The sequence below is a fragment of the Rhinoderma darwinii genome, chromosome 2 (assembly GCF_050947455.1).
Source record: "Rhinoderma darwinii isolate aRhiDar2 chromosome 2, aRhiDar2.hap1, whole genome shotgun sequence".
Classification (NCBI taxonomy): Eukaryota; Metazoa; Chordata; class Amphibia; order Anura; family Rhinodermatidae; genus Rhinoderma; species Rhinoderma darwinii.
This window is the reverse complement of record NC_134688.1, coordinates 414,361,612-414,374,475: the sequence shown is the minus strand read 5'-3', so window position 1 is coordinate 414,374,475 and position 12,864 is coordinate 414,361,612. Positions and strand designations below refer to the sequence as shown.

Sequence of the window (12,864 nt, the reverse complement as noted above, 5' to 3'; positions counted from 1 at the left end):
GTAACGTCTTCGTTATTTAGATTTTGGCTTTTGTTAAAGCCCCAATTGTGGTACCTAAGGTCTTTGTCTAAGAAAACGTGTGGTCCATTATCACCCCATGCCCCACTACCAGTGCAACGTCAGAATGATTCAAAATTGATTAATTCAAATCAGAAATTGTGTTTCCCATGTTTATGCTGTTGCATGGAGAAATGTCAAGATGTCTGAATCACTACCTAATAATGTATTCATAACACAGGGGACGCTGGACAGCCCTTGGCTGGTGTCGTTTTCTACAGTGACTTAATGCTCCCCAATTATGTACCCTGTTGGTTATTTCTTTCTAGATGGTACAGCTGCATGCTGGGTAAGAAGTGCAGTTTGACTCCATTGAAGGAAGAGCTGCGGATACAAGGGGTAGGTTTATTCTTGTTGTTGTTATTCAGTCGTTGCCATTTTTTTGCTACTGATTTAAAATTGAATGGTAGATTTCGAGTGAGTCACTGGCTGGGATAGATTTTCCTACGCCTAAGCCATTGAAAAGGGCAAACTATTTCTGAAATAGACATGGAAAACAATGTTCTAACAGTAAAAGTCCTTAAAACCATCTAAGGCCCTGTTCACACGGAGTTTTTTGCAGGAGGAAAATTCCTCCTGTAAAAACTGACCCTGGAGGTTTTCATGTTTGATGTGGTTTTTGACGTGGTTTTTGACGTGGTTTTTGAGGCGGTTTTCCAGGCGGTTTTTCAGGCTGTTTTTGCCGAGGTTTTCACACGCATGAGGCTGGGTTCACACAACCATGTTACGTCCATAATGTACGGAACGGAAGACCCGGACCGAAGACAGTGCAGGGAGCCGGGCTCCTAGCATCATAGTGATGTACGACGCTAGGAGTCCCTGCCTCTGCGTGGAACTACTGTCCCGTACTGTAATCATGATTACAGTACGGGACAGTTGTCCTGCAGCGAGGCAGGGACTCCTAGCGTCGTACATCACTATGATGCTAGGAGCCCGGCTCCCTGCACTGTCTTCGGTCCGGGTCTTCCAGCTGAAATACGTTCCGTACATTACGGACGTAACATGGTCGTGTGAACCCAGCCATACATCCTTCTGTCATTCAAATGAATGGTAATGCAAACGGAACTTACTTCACACTTGCCTTTCCGTTGAGGGGTTCCCCTGACTGAAAGCACCGACGGAACCCCTCAGCAGAAACCACGCTGATGTGAACAGGCCCACATTAAAAAAAACATTGTTTTCTGTTTGCATCATCATTGACTTCAATGCTGATGGATCCGTTGCTAATGGGATTCCCTACACTGCGGTATTGGTTCAGTCGAAACGACAGAACCCTTTGCACAACGGGGACAAACAGAAACCATTAGCAACGGATCTGTCACCACTTCACACTTGCCTTTCCGTTGAGGGGTTCCCCTGACTGAAAGCACCGACGGAACCCCTCAGCGGAAACCACGCTGATGTGAACAGGCCCACATTAAAAAAAAAAAAAGTATACTTACTTCTTGAATCAATTTCCCAACATCAATGTCCATTCGGTGGTACACCTCTGCTGTCGTCATTTCTGTTCCTGAAATGTTAAAAAAAAATAAAAAAGAGATGACATACATGAACAACTGCATAACAAAATTAAAAAATAAAAAATAAAAAAATTGAAAAAAAAAAATGCACAGCTCCATACATGTATAGCATGTATGGAACATAGGAGCAAGTGCACTTACTTGTATTTGGATGCAGGACTTCGGTTTTCTGTATCCCTGAGTTCTGTCCACGATGTTTTTCAGCCTCCACGAGCAGACAGGAAATGACAGCCCCTTGCTGGGCTGGACTAGCAGCAGGAGACGACTCCTGCAAGAAACTCCTCCAAAACACTCGGCAATATACTCGTCAGAAAACACCTCACTAGTTCGAGGTGTTTTTTGGACGCGTCCCCATTGCTCTCAATGCGGTTTTGGACGCGGAAACCGCATCAAGAAGGGTCATGTCCCTTCTTTTTGCCGCGAGGCGTTTTTTTTACTCGCGGTAAAAAAACGCCTCCGTCTCCCATTGAAATCAATGGGAGTCATTTTGGGTCGTTTTTGACGCGTTTTCCGCGTCAAAAAAACATGTCAAAAAACTCCGTGTGAACAGGGCCTAATAGTCCAGTAGTTAAAGGAAGCACTCCGTAATCTGGTATCTCGCAAGAACAGACGTAAGCAAGTATTTATAATTAATATAGTCCTTTTTTTTATTACGTTATTTTTATCTTCAGGATCTTAAAGGTGTTCTCTCATCAGACATATTGGCTCCTGACCTATCCTCCAAACCTGCCAATCCCCAGCCACCCAACGACAAACAACTGTTTTTGTTCAAGAAAGTCTTGGCCAACCTGTTGAATAAAAATATTTTAAGGCACGAGTCCACAGGAGCCAATGATTTTTAGCGGCTTTCTGTTCTGGCTCCTAGAGGCAGTCCTGACCGGGGTACCCCCCTCTATGATGATTTTATGCCCTAATATCACATATGGACAGGGGTTGTCCTCATGAGAGAAACCCTTTTAACCCCTTAATGACCGGGCCTGAAAAGACCTTAATGACCAGCTCAATTTTTCTGTTTTTGCCTCTCTGCGTTTCAGCAGCCATAACTTTTTTATTTTTTCATTGACGTGGCTGTATGAGGCCTTGTTTTATGCGAGAGAAATAGTATTTTTTTTCCCCACAGTTTGGGGGTAAACATTTTTTTTTTTACGGCGTCAATATAGGAAAAAGCGATTCTCGGAATAGTTTTTTTTGTTTATTTTTTATCCCGTTCACGTTTTACGCTAAATAACCCATTAGATTAATTCTTCAGGTTATTACGGTCGTGTAGATACCTAATATGCGTAGGTTTTTTGTTTTTATTTAGTGTAGGGGCAATAAAATGTATTTAATGCAAAATAAAGACTCTTTTTGGGACTTTTTTAATTTATTTATTTATTTGTTTTGTTATTTATTTATTTTTTAATCCCATCAAGGGATAACTTTATTTGTAACTTTATTTTTTACTTGTAATGTATTAGCATACTTCTGTACGCTAATACATTACACTGTGTCACTATGACACAGGCTGCTGATCGGGCAGCACATAGTATGCCCGAACAGCAGGCACATTGAACAGACAGCCCTGGGGTCCTTTGTAGGTCCCCAGGGCTGACTGCAGAGGGATTCCCCATTGTTTGATCGCATCACTGGAATCCCGGTGATGCGATCAAAGAGGGGAATTCCCTTTGATTTTGCCGCGGTCACGGACCGCGGTAATCAAAGGGTTAAACAGCTGGGGTCCGAATGTGTGCCGATCCCAGCTGTGTTCAGGAGGCTGCTCTGAGATCAGGAGCTGTTAGTAACAGCTCCTGTTTAGAGGATGAGCGCTCACACGAGCGCTCATCAGCCTGATCTACAGCGACGCCAAAAGACGTCTCTGTAGACTAAGCACCCTCACCGCCTGACGTCAAAAGACAGTGGGCGGTCGGGAAGGTGTTAAAGGCACCATAACATCATTGTTTCTTTGACAATCAAAATGGATAATCCGTGAATTCTGGCACTCTGCGACTGAAATCAATATGTGGCACAGAGGTTTTTGGGTCTATTTTTTTTCTTAATTCATTCTGCATAGCCAATTTTCCTTTGATACATACAATTGGTAAAAGTGAGACGTTCTCTATATTAGATTATTTTTTTATTTCTTTGCTGTGCCAGGTCTATAGCCTGGGACATCTATATGATAACCTTCTAGAAAGGACTAAAGTTCCAATCAGCGAGGGCAAGAAGTACTGCACAATACGTGCACGTGTTGGGCTACTTGGAACAATCAGAAACATCAAGAGGCTCACATGATGCTTTGACATGTGATGACACCTCTACTCACCTTGTAATGAGGGCCAATCATCCCCTAACGAAAGGTCCCATTCTACTGCCCAATATGGGCCATGAATACGAGCGCCGATCAACGAGACAGCTTGTTGATCGGGGCTCGTTTGCTCCCTTCACAAGGCGCAATGACTGCTTATGTATAGAGACTAGCGTTCGTTACTCCGATCGTTCATCCCCAAACGTTATCATCATGTCGACAGCTCATCTCCCTGTCGACAACGATACATAAACGAGCAGATCACCCGATGAACGAGCGTTTGCTCGTGCATCCATTAGTCGTTGCCCTGTTTACACAGGGCGATAACCGTCAACGAACGTTCATATGAAGGCTCTTTTGCCCGAACATTGGCCCGTGTAATGGGGCCTTAAGACTCACTGCCTTTGTCACAAGCTGCGGAATCCGTAGCAGTTTGCAGTCCAGTGCAGAGCAGAAACAGTCCGTGCAATATTGAGGGCTTGCTCTGGATTTTCTTATCCACAGCATGTCAATTCTGTTGCAGGTTTTCACTGCAGATTTCACCTTTTGGAATATATAGAGTAAAATCCGCATTTAAAAGTGGATTTGCTTCAAAATCCGCGAGGGGAAAAAGTCTGAAGCTTGTGGATTTAGCCTAATGGAAACTGATTCAAACAGCCAAAGTTTTAATTGAAAGCCTTGAGTGTTTAAGGAGGAACTGCTGAACAGGTTTCTTGGGTCTGAGACCCTCTCTTCTATGCCCAAATACACAGGTTTATTCTTATGTAATTTACAAAGTTTCTTAAAATGGAGAGTGGAGTGGGGTTTCCCGAAGATGAGACATAATTCAGGGGTTCTCAGGCTTAACATGTTGAATTGGATTGCAATTTCAAACAAAACCGAACGAGGGTTCATGAGAGAAAATCTTGGTATCTAGTGTATTTTCTTAAGTGTAATTTGATTCTTCCATTTAAGGATCCCATTAAATAGGACCTGTCCACTCTCTGACATGTCTTTATGATGAATACTTGTATTCCCCATGAAATAAAAATGCTGGAGCACCTTTTTGTTAGAACTCTGCATTATACCATTCCTCTGTTATTCCTCCTGGAAGTGTTTGAATACATTGACAACTGGCAATTACCATTCCCCATGTCAATATGGTGTATTCCTACACGCAAATAATCTGTGGTATAAACCTCTATTTCACAGTTCATGTGAGCATTTGACGCTGACTGGCATAAGGTCTGCTAAGACTTTTGTGTTACTTATGCTTATTTAATATGACCTGGTTACGTTTTCGAGTATACTGTGGTTTATATATTTGATTAATCCAAGAATAGTGATAGACCATTCATTTAACCAGCCATGTTTATTTACCCCAAATATACTTTAGACGTGACTGTGATATTTTTGTGATTAAAATTAACCAAAAGGTTGTTTTTTATGTTCTTTGATACATGCTAGGTTCCTAAAGTAGCACACACTGAATTTTACCAGGGGCGTACAATGCGTTGGGCTCTGGCATGGAGTTTCTATGATGATGTGATCATTCCAGTAAGTATAAAACTTTATATACCTGTTTGACACTAACAAGGATTTTTGAACTGTCTTACGCAGCACAATAAAGCAAAGATCAAATCCACAATTAGAGAGAAGTCTAGTGTAAGGAATATCAGAACAGTAATACCAACCCCATCCAATCCCAGGTATCCTCCCCCGTACTAATGCTGCTAATGCTAATCCAGGACTATCTAACCACTTGCTCCATTGCTTGACGCTAAAGGCCCTATAACAGGGGCCAATAATTGGACAAAGGAGCATTCATATGAACACTCGTGCCCGATCATTGACCTGTGTGAACAGGGCAACGATCAGCCAACGAACAAGCAAACACTCGTTCATCGGCTGATCTGCTAGTTTAAGCAGTATTAAATATCATCGTTGTCGGCAGTGCATGTCCCTGTGTAAACAGGGACATGCGCTGCCGACATGTTAAAAATGGATTGGGACGAACGATCAGAGTAACAATCGCTTCTCCCCATACATATGCAATCATTGCTCCTTGTGAAAGGAGCAAACTAGCACCGATCAACGATCTTCCTCGTTGATCGGCACTCGTTTTCATGGCCCGTATCGGGGCGTGTAATAGGTCCTTCATTAAATGTAATTAATAGTGGAAATGCCTTTACAGGGGAGTTCCAGCATTAAATAGCCATGTCAGAAATTTACATTGGTAGTTCCATGTGTTCAAGCCAGCAATGTTTCTTTAGGAGAAGAGGCCATAACACTCTTTTAAGCCTCTGAATCACTTTGGCTCTTGTCAGAGATTTTAGTTTGCAGAAAAGTGCCAAACTTTATACCAAAGATTTCCTTTGACCGCATTTTCAGAGCAGAGTTTTCTGTTCTCGAGAGAGCGTCACAGTCCCTTCATTTTGTGAAATTGTTCAGGTCCAAGAGCATGAACCCGGCATTTTCGACTAGTTATTAAGGCTGGATTTTTTTTCAGATATAGTCCCCCTCACAGGTGGCATGATGGTTGGGGCACTTCACCCTGGTATTCAAAAGTCCATCATCCGCTATGCTCTGAGAAATGACTAGTGGAAAGAATGAGATTTATGATTGTAATTATGTCTATTTTGGTGTATATGCCAGTAGTATTGTTACTAGAAGTATTGTCATATCGCAAAAAATAGTTAAAGAGTAACTGTCACCTCTCCTGACCGGTCTGCATTCCCTATAAAGCAGCAATTCTGAAACACAATGGTCCAAAAAATCTCATATACGTGTGATGGTCAGGTGTCCACATTCTTTTGTATAAGGTAATGAATCAGTTTTCGACATGACCTTAACCTAATGTAGTAGTATTGGGTATGTCGGCCGTGTTCCATACTTTCTCTAATCCTTGTATATAGCCCCTGGGTGAGCATGCTCCCTGCCCACAGTCTGATAACTGCCGTCTTGTGACAGACTGCCTTGCTAATGCCCATTTGTCTGAAGGATTAGACATGCACACGGATTTTTTTCTGGGCTTAACAAATTAAAAAGGCATTAGCTGACAGATTCTATCACATGATCAGCATAATCACGGGCTGGTGTGAAACAATGAAAGGACGATCGTGTCTTGGGCGACCTGTCAGACCTCCTATTTGTAGCCTAGGCTAAGCGAGTATGTCTATGGATTTCAAGGCTTTTCTAATTTTTTTTTCCCTTCGGGTGGGTTGCAGGGGTTAACTGTAGATGTCTAGCCTGGCAATTACAATTCAGAAAGTTGGCATTAAATTGGTATGATTGTAAGCAGCCAGTGAAAGGTCTTAAAGGATGACATACTGTGATTTCAAGCCAAGCATGGCTTGATAGAATTGATTGTTTGTACAGCCCATCTCCCCATTTAAAGCTGTACTTCTAAATATTTTCCTCTTACTGTATTATTTTTTTTATTAGTTTCATTTTGAAGCTTAACGGTATAAATTCTTAACATGTTCAGCTTGTAGCTTTGAAGGAAATACACTATTTTAATAGAAAATAACCTAGCTTTGTAGCCCCAGTTCAGACCGTGCTGGTCAATGACAGGAGACTGGCTGCCTTCTAAGATGCACCCCTGCAGTTCTCAGTAAAGGGAATACAGTATTACTGGAGATTTGCAGCATAATTTAGAGGCCACTCAAAACTGCACCTGCTAATGCTTTTTATTGTCATGGGTTAAAGAGCTGTTATAGATTTACACCAATGATTTTACAATTACAGCTGTGAAGAATTAAGTAAAGCAGTGAATAGTAATATTTTGTGCCTCACATACTTAGGGCCTGCTCACATCTGCGTTGGAGGCTCCATTAGGGGCCTCCGTCACAGATCTGGACGAAAATTACAGGAAACAATAGCGGGGTATGCTACGCTATTGCTTCCGGTAAAACCACAGACACCCTAACAGAAACCCGATGGAACCCATTAAAGTCAATGGGTTCCGTGAGCCGCCGATGGCGTCGGTCATACATGGAATTGGCTCTTCCAATATTTTTGTTGTTCTGCTCCTCTGACAGAGCAGAATAACGGAAATACCAATGCAGGAGTGAACTCAAACTTATCGTGAATAAATAATCTTCTGTAAGGTATTATTAGTATTGGGCAAATTTAGTAAAAATAATATTAAACTCTATGCCATTATGTCTTTTACCCCTAGATCCAGTAATTAGGATTAGAAGGATAAGAGACTCACCTTCAAGAAAAAAAAGACTAATAAATTCCAGTCCTTCCCCCAGATACTGATAGGACACCAGATTGCACTTAAAAACTGTAGTTAAAAGGGTTGTCCACTTTAGACAATCTCTTTTAGTAAGAAGGGTCCCCTGATGATGAGCTGCTCATGAAGTGGCCCACTGCTGGAATGTATAATCCGTTGGGAAATCTGACAAAGTGTTCAATTCTACTGCAGTGCCACCACAGGGGAGATAAAGTATAACACAATTCTCATTGAATTTAATAGGCTGTCCTTGCTGGATCCTCCAGAGCAAGGGATAGGCTTTGTAGCCGCTCCTGAATGCAGAATAATTGATCATGGGCTTTCTAATGTTAGACTCTTTAATATTTGTAAATCCCTTAAAACATTTTCCCCAGGATAGGTGATAAATGTTAGATTGCTGGGTGCCCCAATGCTGGGATCCTCACCGAACACTTGTACGGGGAACCGAAGTCCGCAATTCCTCCTCAGAAGTAGGGATGCATCGAAACATCGATACGGTTTCCATACCGTGTACCCTCAAACGGTTCAACGCCGTTATCTCATGTTTTTCGATACTAAGCTGTGCCGCCGCACAGCTTAGCATTGTGACACATAAATGTATGAGAGCGGGGCTGCGGCTGTGTGATACATGTGTGATACAGCCATTGCCCCGCTCCTGAGTCCTGACAAGTACGCGCCGTGAGCATGAGGTGCTGCGACCAGTGCTGCACTAATGAGCACCTGCACTGAAGACTGAACATGGCGGGTGCACTGCAAAACACCCCAATGTTGTCTCCAGTGCCTGAACCGCCGCTCATTAGTGCAGCGCCGGGCGCGTCACCGCATACTGACCGCGCGCACTTGTCAGGAGCGGGGTAATGGTTGTATTACACAGCCGCAGTCCCGCTCTAAGGGCTTATTCAGACGAACGGGATATACGTCCGTGCAACGCGCATGATTTTCACGCGCGTCGCACGGACCTATATTAGTCTATGGGGCAGTGCAGACAGTTGCGTGATTTTTACGCAGCGCGGGTCCGCTGCGAAAAAGTCACGACATGTCCGTTTTTTGGGCGTATTTCGCACATCACGCACCTATTGAAGTCAATGGGTGCGTGAAAGTCACGCGCACACCACACAGAAGCACTTCCCTGGGACGAGCGTGATTCGCGCAACAGCTGTCAAACTATGAATGAAAACAGAAAAGCACCACGTGCTTTTCTGTTTACAAACATACAAACGGAGTGTCATAATGATAGCGGCTGCATGGCGCTCAGCCGCGCATCATACGGGCCTGACACATGGAGCTGTTAAGTACCTTTTGCGCGCACAAAACGCACACGCTCGTGTGATTCCGGCCTAACGGCGGAGATCAGAGAAACCTCTCATCTCTGCCGCTATTCCCCTGAATGCTGCGATCAAAGCGAAAATGATAAGGGGGGGATGCCCCTTGGATCGCGTCACAGGGAATTCCTGTGACGCGATTGAGGGACATACCATATATGGGCAGACAGCCCAGGGTCCATAACCCAGGGCTGTCTTACCATATTTCCTGTTGTTAGGTCATACTTAGGTATGTCCTAACCACTGCCTGTGTACTATCTGTACACAGTCTAATGTACTGGGATATAGATATATGCCAGTATATTAAAGTTTAAAAATAAAGTAAAAACATAAAGTAATGTTAAATAAAATTAAAAAATACACTTACACCTTTTTTACAATAAACATTAAAATAAGTCTCAATACATAAAACATACACATTCGGTATTAGCGCAGCCGTAATAACCTTTATAACAACCTTTATAAGGGCAGATACAGACGAACGTTGCGTTTTTGCGCGCGCAAACCATGCTGCGTTTTGCGCACGCAAAAACCATTTGACAGCTGCGTGTGTCATCCGTGTCTGATGCGCGGCTGCGTGATTTTCGCGCAGCCGCCATCATAGAGATGAGGCTAGTCGACGGCCGTCACTGTCCAAGGTGCTGAAAGAGCTAACTCTTTCAGCACCCTCGACAGTGAATGCCGAACACAATATCGCAAAACCTGTAGAAAAAAAAGAAAAAGTTCATACTTACCGAGAACTTCCCGGTCGTTGCCTTGGTGACGCGTCCTTCGTGACGCGTCCTTCGTGACGCGCCTCTCTTGTCATCGGGCCCCACCTCCCTGGATGACGCGGCAGTCCATGTGACCGCTGCAGCCTGTGCTTGGCCTGTGATTGGCTGGAGCTGTCACTTGGACTTAATTGTCATCCCGGGAGGTCAGACTGGAGGAAGAAGCCGGGAGTTAGCGGTAAGTCAGAACTTCGTTTTTTTTTTACAGGTTCATGTATATTGGGATCGGAAGTCACGGTCCATGGTGCTGAAACAGTTTAACTCTTTCAGCACCATGGACAGTGACTATCTCCTGACGTCGCATACCGATAATTTTTTTGCCGGGTTCGGCCAAAACGAGTTCGGCCGAACCCGGTGAAGTTCGGTTCGCTTGTCCGGCTTCGCTCATCGCAAAGACACTCCGTTTGGATGTTCGGAAACAGAAAAGCACGTGGTGCTTTTCTGTTTTCATTCATCCTTTTCACTGCTGTTGCGCGAATCACGCTCGTCCCACGGAAGTGCTTCCGTGTGGTGCGCGTGATTTTCACGCACCCATTGACTTCAATGGGTGCGTGATGCGTGAAATACGCAGAGTTATTGAACCTGTCGCGCTTTTTGCGCAGCAGACAAACGCTGCGCAAAAAGCACGGACTGTCTGTACTGCCACATAGACTTGTATTGGTCCATGCGTGCCGCGTGAAAACCACGCGGCCCGCACGGACCGAATACACGCTCGTGTGAATCCCCCCTTACCTTAATAACAACAATTTTTTTTGCTTCATTTATGATGTGTACGCTGTAAAAAAAAAAAGCTTGCTTTCACTTATTGTGATTCTCGAGGTGTGATGAATTTAACCTCCATGTGCCTTACATTAATAGTAATTAACCCATTATGACTGAGAAACATGATGGGGTTAATGACTATTAATGTAAGGCACATTCAAAATTCATCACACGTCGCGCCTCACATCAGAAAATGGAAGAATTTTTTTTGATTATTACCGTTGGCAAAGTATGGTCACTCCATACAACTCTATGGGTGACCTTGCTTGGCTGTTTCCTTATCCCCAATAGAGTTGCACATGGCATGCACCAAATATATTATGAGTTTTAGACGTTTCACAGTTTTTTTTTTGTTTTGTTTTTTTTTGTCTTTTAAATGCCTTTAGGACTCTTATGTGTGAAAATTAAATTTAAAAAAAAAAATTCCCCACAAAAATTGTGCCCATTTTTTGGGTGATATAGGTCCTCTAATTTAAAGAGTTTCTGAAAATAAGCTGGCATATGTTGTAGAACGGACTTGAGAAGCATGCTCAGGCAGATTACACTATACAGATGACTAAGCTTTTCCTTCACTTTTGGAATCTGTTTATTCCTGAACAGAACTCCAGCTGTAGACACTTGGCTTATCCTCACGTAAGGCTTACTACTGGAAAATGTGCAATACTACGTCAGGTATGTCAGAAAATAGAAGCCCATGTGTACACCAGCTTATACCTCCATTATTGGGTAAATTGGGGTTGTTTCTGTGTGTACAGTAACCAAATATATACAGAATTGGAAAGCAATATGCAGGCAAGCTCTGAGCTAGTCAATGGCTAATGCAGCTTCCTAAGCATTTACAGAGAATGCGGGCTGTCTAGTGATCTGGGCTGAACTGTAAAGCCAAACGTGTAAAATCGTGTAATAATATAGACGAAAACACTAAAGTAAAAAGAAATCCACAAAGTATACCATCATGTTACGCTTGTCAGGTTTCTTGATTTTGATATATGTAAAACTGCAAACAGGAGGATGGTATCTTTTATATGTTCCCCTGATGGTATTTATTTTGTCTACTTCCTCCCCTTCAGCGTTACAGCAATGTTTAACAATAGATCTGTGAAAATGAGTAGAGTTTAGGAATCTGTCTCTGTTCGGCAGCTCGCTGCAACAGAAATCTTTGTATAGGCTGGAATCACACGCCTTCCTTAGGCCCCCTGCACATGCCCCGTGCCGTGCTTCTTTTATAAAGTATGGGAGCACGGTCCGTAAAAAAAAAAATTAGGACATGTCCGATTTTTTATGGACGCTTTCTATGGCCCGGACACCTGCCCGTAAATATACAGGAAGGTGACCGTCGGCCACAGAAATGAATGGGTCCGTAATTAGGGACCGTAATTATGGATAAAATCTGTGCTTGTGTGCATGGGGCCTTATTCTTCCTTTGGAGCATATGTGTACATTTTTTCATCTAGGAGACATATATTCTTTTATGTGCCTCTCTGCATGAGCGACACCATCTTCACTTGTTATGCTGTATCGACATTCAGACTATGAGACTGGACGGACTTATAGTTGTTGTGATAAAATTGACTTATCTGACTGCCCTTTCTCCTCTATGTGGCGCTACTCATGAATGTCCTATGATGTTCCTCTTTTCCGTCTCGTGCAGCAAGATTTATTGTGTCTTGAGGTGTTTCTCGATGACATTGTTGGTTTTACTCTTCTGCAAAAAAAAAAAAGTACAAGGGTCCATTCAGATGTTTAGGTGCAGTAAAAACTGCATCCGAAAACCGCAACATCTGAACAGACCCTTAAAGAAAGACACATGTCTCCTCTCTTTTGGATTCACTCCTGTGTTTGGCTCAAAATGGTTTGTGGCGTTTTTAAGGCAATTTTGTGGACAGTGGTGTTTTTTCCCTAACACAGAATGTTCTTGGTATATTTAATT

General features: G+C 43.1%; 1 protein-coding gene across 4 annotated transcripts in view; it reads left to right on the top strand.

Annotated features, from left to right (window-relative positions):
• The window catches only part of METTL16 (methyltransferase 16, RNA N6-adenosine), a 72,888-nt gene that overhangs the window by 44,595 nt on the left and 15,429 nt on the right, over positions 1–12,864 (top strand). For all 4 annotated transcript variants that reach the window (XM_075850824.1, XM_075850825.1, XM_075850826.1 and 1 more), the window contains exons 7-8: positions 327–396; positions 5,308–5,397. In XM_075850824.1, the coding sequence (XP_075706939.1) occupies positions 327–396; positions 5,308–5,397 (160 nt within the window). The remainder of the gene's footprint in view (positions 1–326; positions 397–5,307; positions 5,398–12,864) is intronic.